The 7,088-nt window shown below is 48.1% G+C and overlaps 1 protein-coding gene across 1 annotated transcript in view; it reads right to left on the bottom strand.

Moving 5' to 3' along the window:
- LOC139275123 (protein THEM6-like) overlaps positions 1-6,867 on the bottom strand; it is a 69,270-nt gene extending 62,403 nt beyond the window's left edge. Inside the window, exon 1 of the mRNA XM_070892162.1 lies at positions 6,580-6,867. Coding sequence (XP_070748263.1) covers positions 6,580-6,721 — 142 coding nt within the window. The 5' untranslated portion in view covers positions 6,722-6,867. The remainder of the gene's footprint in view (positions 1-6,579) is intronic.
- Positions 6,868-7,088: the final 221 nt, after the last annotated feature.

Here is a 7,088-nt window from a genome sequence, read left to right as displayed (position 1 = left end):
GGGAGAGAGAGAGAAAGGGAGGGGGAGGAGAGAGAGAGAAAGGGAGGGAAGAGAGAGAAGGAGAGAGAGAAGGGAGAGAGAGAAAGGGAGGGGGAGGGAGAGAGAGAAAGGGAGGGGGAGGGAGAGAGAGAAAGGGAGGGGGAGGGAGAGAGAGAAAGGGAGGGGGAGGGAGAGAGAGAAAGGGAGGGGGAGGGAGAGAGAGAAAGAGAGGGGAGGGAGAGAGAGAAAGGGAGAGGGAGGGAGAGAGAGAAAGGGAGGGGGAGGGAGAGAGAAAGGGAGGGGGGAGGGAGAGAGAAAGGGAGGGGGAGGGAGAGAGAGAGAAAGGGAGGGGGAGGGAGAGAGAGGGAGGGAGGGAGAGAGAAAGGGAGGGAGGGAGAGAAAGGGAGGGAGGGAGAGAAAGGGAGGGAGGGAGAGAAAGGGAGGGAGGGAGAGAAAGGGAGGGAGAGAAAGAAAGGGAGAGAGAGAAAGGGAGGGAGAGAAAGGGAGGGAGAGAAAGGGGGGGGAGAGAAAGGGGGGGAGAGAAAGGGGGGAGGAAAGGGGGGGAGAGAAAGGGGGGGAGAGAAAGGGGGAGAGAAAGGGGGGAGAGAAAGGGGGGGAGAGAAAGGGGGGGAGAGAAAGGGGGGAGAGAAAGGGGGGGAGAGAAAGGGGGGGAGAGAAAGGGGGGGAGAGAAAGGGGGGGGAGAGAAAGGGGGGGAGAGAAAGGGGGGGAGAGAAAGAGAGAGGCGCGGGGGGGGGGGAAGAAGAGAGGGGGAGTGGCTGGCGAGGGGGCGGCTGCTGAGGGGGGGGGGCTGATGAGGGGGCCGAGGGGGTCTGGCGAGGGAGGGGGCCGAGGGGGGCGATGGCGAGGGGGGTCTGGCGAGGGGGCACGAGGGGGGGCTGGCTGGCAAGGGGGCACCGGCGAGGGGGAGGCTGGCGAGGGGGCAAGAGTGGGTCTGGGGAGCAAGGTGGGGCAGGGGCGCGAGGGAGGGCTGGAGGGGGCGGGGGAGCGTGGGGGGGGGCTGGGGAGGAGAGCGAGGAGAGGCTGGGAGTGTGGAAAGAGGGAGCGGCTGGAGGGGTGGAAAGAGGGAGAGGATGGGGGGAGTGAAAGAGAGAGGGGGTGACTGCGGGGGAGGGGAAGAGAGACACTGGGGAGGTGGTGGTGGGGGATCGGAGGAGAAAGAGGGAACTCAGGAAAGATGGGTCACGTTCTTCCAACCCCCTACAAAGGACATAGTCGGAGTAGATGATATCCAGAAGTCTTGACTGTCACTATTCACTTCATACCCAATAAATCTCAACAATCCATACACAATGCCCCATCTATGTGAGGTGAGGAGGAGGCACTTGCGCTTGGATAAAGCACTTCAGCTGATGGAGGCATACACTTGGACTGGGGTAAGGCACTTTGGCTGGCCCTTGCTGTCTTCTGGGGGAGCTCTGTCCTCTGTCGCTTCAGGAAATCAAAGTGGATCAAGTTACAACTTGCAAAGTCAGTGAGATCTTGGGATGGGCGGTCCAGTGGCACATTCCTGTGAAATTTCAGGGTGTGGCTTATCCTCCAAGGGAACCAATCAGAAATAAGGGGTGGAGACTGTTGGCCATTTTTGCAGTACAAATAAGCATGTTCTTAAAAAACTATCCATCAAGCTATCTTTGACCAAATTAATTTCTAAATACAGCAAAGGCGGCCAGGTGAATCTCATTGAATTTGGTTAGTGATGAAAATTTCTCCCTGCCACCAACCCCTCCCCCCTGAAATCACAGACAAAAAGATTATTTTAAAGATACAGCATTGAAACTATATATAAATCAGACTTATCCTATATATTTGAAATAAAGACTTGCATTTACATATGAAGTTATATAAAACATAGAATTACAAAAATTTACAGTGCAGGAGGCCATTTGGCCCATGCCAACTGACAAAAAGCGATCCAGCCTAATCTCACTTTCCAGCTCTTCTTCTGTAACCTTATAGGTTACGGACCTTGAAGTGCATATGTCATTATTTTTTTAAATGCTAAGAGAGTTTCTGCTTCTACCACCCTCTCAGGCAGTGAGTTCCAGACCCCCACCACACTGAGTGAAACGATTTCTCCTCAAATCCCCTCTAAACCCTCTACTTTCCTATCCACTTTATCTAATTTTCTACACCTCAAAAGGTCTCCCCTCAGCCTCCTCTGTTGCAAAGAAAACATACCCAGCCTATCCCAATCTTTCCTAATAGCTAAAATTTTCCAGTCCAGGCAACATCCTCGTAAATCTCCTGTGCATCTTTCTTGTAATGTGGTGACCAGAACTGCACACAGTACTCTAGCTGTAGCCTAACTAGTGTTTTATACAGTTCAAGCATAACCTCCCTGCTCTTATATTATATGCCTCGGCTAATAAAGGCAAGTATCCCAAATGCCTTCTTAACCACCTTATCAACCTGTCCTGCTACTTTCAGGGATCTGTGGACATGCACTCCAAGGTCTCTCTGTTCCTCTACACTGCTCAGTGTCTGACCAGTTATTGTCTATTCCCTTGCCTTGTTAACCTTCCTCAAATACATTATCTCACACTTCTCCGGATTGAATTCCATTTGCCACTGTTCTGCCCACATGACCAGTCCTTTGATATCTTCCTGCAGTCTACAACTTTCCTCTTCATTATCAACCGCACAGCCAATTTTTGTATCAGCTGCAAACTTCTTAAATCATACCCCTTACAGTCAAGTCTAAATCATTGATATATACCACAAAAAGCAAGGGGCCTAGTACTGACCACTGCGGAACCCCACTGGAAACAGCCTTCCAATCACAAAATTTTGGATCCAACTTGCCACTTTGCCTTGGATCCCATGGGCTTTTACTTCCATAACTAGTCTGTCATTTAGGACCTTATCAAAAGCCTTGCTAAAATCCATATACACCATGTCAAATGCACTACCCTCATCAACCCTCCTTGTTACCTGCTCCAAAAATTCAATCGTTAGTCAGACTCGACCTTCCCTTAACAAATCCATGCTGACTGTCCTTGATTAATCCGTGTCTTTCTAAATGAAGATTTATAGAAACATAGAAAATAGGTGCAGGAGTAGGCCATTCGGCCCTTCGAGCCTGCACCGCCATTCAATGAGTTCATGGCTGAACATGCAACTTCAGTACCCCATTCCTGCTTTCTCGTCATACCCCTTGATCCCCCTAGTAGTAAGGACTACATCTAACTCATTTTGGAATATATTTAGTGAATTGGCCTCAACAACTTTCTGTGGTAGAGAATTCCACAGGTTCACCACTCTCTGGGTGAAGAAGTTTCTCTTCATCTCGGTCCTAAATGGCTTACCCCTTATCCTTAGACTGTGACCCCTGGTTCTGGACTTCCCCAACATTAGGAACATTCTTCCTGCATCTAACCTGTCTAAACCCGTCAGAATTTTAAACGTTTCTATGAGATCCCCGCTCATTCTTCTGAACTCCAGTGAATACAAGCCCAGTTGATCCAGTCTTTCTTGATATGTCAGTCCCGCCATCCCAGGAATCAGTCTGGTGAACCTTCGCTGCACTCCCTCAATAGCAAGAATGTCCTTCCTCAAGTTAGGAGACCAAAACTGTACACAATACTCCAGGTGTGGCCTCACCAAGGCCTTGTACAACTGTAGTAACACCTCCCTGCCCCTGTACTCAAATCCCCTCGCTATGAAGGCCAACATGCCATTTGCTTTCTTAACTGCCTGCTGTACCTGCATGCCAACCTTCAATGACTGATGTACCATGACACCCAGGTCTCGTTGCACCTTCCCTTTTCCTAATCTGTCACCATTCAGATAATAGTCTGTCTCTCTGTTTTTACCACTAAAGTGGATAACCTCACATTTATCCACATTATACTTCATCTGCCATGCATTTGGCCACTCACCTAACCTATCCAAGTCACTCTGCAGCCTCATAGCATTCTCCTAGCAGCTCACACTGCCACCCAACTTAGTGTCATCCGCAAATTTGGAGATACTACATTTAATCCCCTCGTCTAAATCATTAATGTACAATGTAAACAGCTGGGGCCCCTTAAAATTTTTTCTGATCATTTTCCCACTTAGGTTGACTGGCCTGTAATTACTCGGTCTATCCCCTTCTCCCTTTTTAAACAAAGGTACAACGTTAGCAGTCCTCCAGCACCACACCTGTAGCCAGAGAGGATTGGAAATGATGGTCAGAACCTCTGCTATTTTCTCTCTTGCTTCTCTTAATAGCCTGAGATACATTTCATTTGGGCCTGGGGATTTATCCACTTTCAAAGCTGCTAAACCCCTCAATACCTCCTCTCTCACTTTGTTTATTTCATCTGTTATTTCACACTTCTCCTCCCTGATTGCAATGTCTGCATCGCCCCTCTCCTTTGTGAAAACTGATGCAAAGTATGCATTAAGAACCATGCCCACATCTTCCGCCTCCTCACACAGGTTACCTTTTATGGTCTCTAATAGGCTCCACTCTTTCTTTAGTTATCCTCTTGCTCTTAATGGATTTATAAAACATCTTCGGGTTTTCCTTGCCAATATTTTTTCATGCCCTCTTTTTCCTTTCCTAATTTCCTTTTTAATTTCACCCCTGCTCTTTCTATACTCCTCTAGGATTTCTGTAGTATTGAGCCTTGTTATGTCACAATCTTCGTTTTTTTTTCTTTTATCCTGCTCTGTCTTCTCCTCTGCATCCAGGGGGCTCTAGATTTGTTAGTCCCACCCTTTTTTCTTTAAGGGAATGTACTTGCTCTCAATCCTCATTATCTCCTCCTCGAATGCATCCCACTGCTCTAACACCGATTTATCATCAAGTAGCTGTTTCCAGTCCACTTTGGCTAAATCCATCTCAACTGAGTAAAATTGGCTTTTCCCCCAATTGAGAACTTTTATTCCTGGTCTATCTTTGTCCTTTTCCATAATTATCCTAAATCTAACTGAATTATGATCACTACCACCAAAAATGCTCTCCCACTGATACCCCTTCCACCTGCCCAGCTTCAGTCCCTAAAACTAAGTCCAGAACCACTTCATCTCTTGTTGGGCTAAAAAAAAGTTTTCCTGAATGCATTTTAAGAATTCTGCTCCCTCTATACCTTTCACACTAATTCTATCCCCGTTAATATTAGGGTAGTTGAAATCCCCCATTATTACTGCCCTATTGTCTTTGCACGTTTCAGAAATTTACCTACATATTTGCTCTTCTATCTCCCTCTCACTGTTTGGGGGTCTATAGTACACTCCCAGCAGTGTGATGAGCCCTTTTTTGTTCTTCAGTTCAACCCATATGGCCTCATTTGATGATCCTTCTAAAATATAATCTCTCCTTTACAGCAGTAATTGTTTATTTAATTAATACTGTGACCTCCCTCCTTTTTTTATCCCCCTCTCTATCCCGTCTGAAAACCTTTTAACCAGGAATGTTGAGCTGCCATTCCTGCCCTTCTTTAAGCCATGTCTCAGTAATACCTATACCATACTTTCATGTGTCTATCTGTGCCCTCAGCTCATCTGCCTTATTCCCTTGACTCCTTGTATTGAAGTATATCCCAGTTAGCACTGCCAAACTGCCCTGTTGTCTATTTTCTACCCTGTTTCCTCTGCCTTCCAAACTTGCTTACTAATTTTCTGCCTTCCATTTCCAGCTTCACTTATCTCCCTTCTGCATCTACTTTCAGGTTCTCAACCCCCTGCCAAGCTAGTTTAAACCCTTCCTAATAGAACTAGCTATGAGGATATTGGTCCCAGCCCTGTTGTGGTGCAACCCATCCGGCTTGTACAGATCTCATCTCCCTCAGAAACAGCCCCAATGCCTCAGGAATCTAAAACAATCCCTCCTGTACCATCTCTCCAGCCTGGCATTCATCTGCTCTATCCAACTATTTCTGTACTCACTAGCACGTGGTACCAGGTGTAATCTGGAGATTACTACCTTTGAAGTGCTGCTTTTTAATCTCTTTCCCAGCTCCGTAAAATCTGCCTGCAGGATCTCATCTCTCTTTCTACCTATATCCTTGGACCATGACCTCTGGCTGTTCACCCTCCCCCCTTAGAATAATAGAAACCTCTCCATTTGTCAAATAATTTCCTGAAGTATAAGATGACAGAGGATGAGAATATGCTGCTCTGTAATGATAAAATCCTAACGTTAGGGCTATGTTTGCCTCAGTGGCAACTTCACCCTGGTAATGTCCTGCTTGTTGGCCAATTTCCTTTGGGAGTATCTGCCTCCAGCCCTAATTGCCGAAGATGGGGCGGTTTCAGCCGCATTGTATTGTGGGACGGTAACGCCACCATTGCTGCCTTCCGGGACCCTTTCGACTGGACTCACGATATCGCGACGTCATTCGATTAAAGCTAATCGGCGATAATCGACCGCGCTAGGGCTGGCGGGAAGAGCGCGGTACTTTACACAGAGAGATAAGGAGACCGGCGGAAAGTCTCGGTGAGTCGTCAGGCGACCTGCCGCTTCCGCTGCTCAAAACCGTTGGGATGACAGCGCATCTCGTGCGATTTCAAATCAATAAAAGTGAGGCTGAGCTCGAGCTTCCGCCTCACTGGTGCAATGACCCTCGCCCATCGTCAGCGGCTTTCCTTACCGCGAACCGCTTGCTCTCTCAGGATGTCCTTCACAGAGGCCTCGGAAGAAGCGATCAGCAATACTAGCACCCCGCGCACGAAATACCACAAGTCGAAAAAGGCGAACGGCAACACCGACAATACGGCCACGGCGAGCCACATGGCGCCGGCCTGAGAGCGGGGAGACGGCGGCAACTATCTGCAGCTTCACCCTTGGCGCATCATCAGCTGCGGCTCCTGGCGTCAATCCGAAAGCAGCAGCAGTAGCAGCAGCCGGCGGCGGCGTGCCCGCCCCCGAACCGCCCTGCGACGCGCGTCCACATCGCAACGCTCCGAAGAGCCGCGTGCTGGTCTGGCGTCCACATCACACCCTGAAAAAACGGTCAAAACTTAACCAACAGATTTAAAAAAAAAAGACAATTCATAAAAGGCCCTGATCATAAGAATGCTGTAGGTATCATTGCCATAGTACATACTGTATAAAAGGAACAATATTATAATTTGAAAAGCTATTAGAATTTAGAATTCA

The sequence above is a fragment of the Pristiophorus japonicus genome, chromosome 10 (genome assembly GCF_044704955.1).
Source record: "Pristiophorus japonicus isolate sPriJap1 chromosome 10, sPriJap1.hap1, whole genome shotgun sequence".
Classification (NCBI taxonomy): Eukaryota; Metazoa; Chordata; class Chondrichthyes; family Pristiophoridae; genus Pristiophorus; species Pristiophorus japonicus.
Note: the sequence above shows the minus strand (reverse complement) of the source record. Positions and strands in the feature narration are given on the sequence as shown.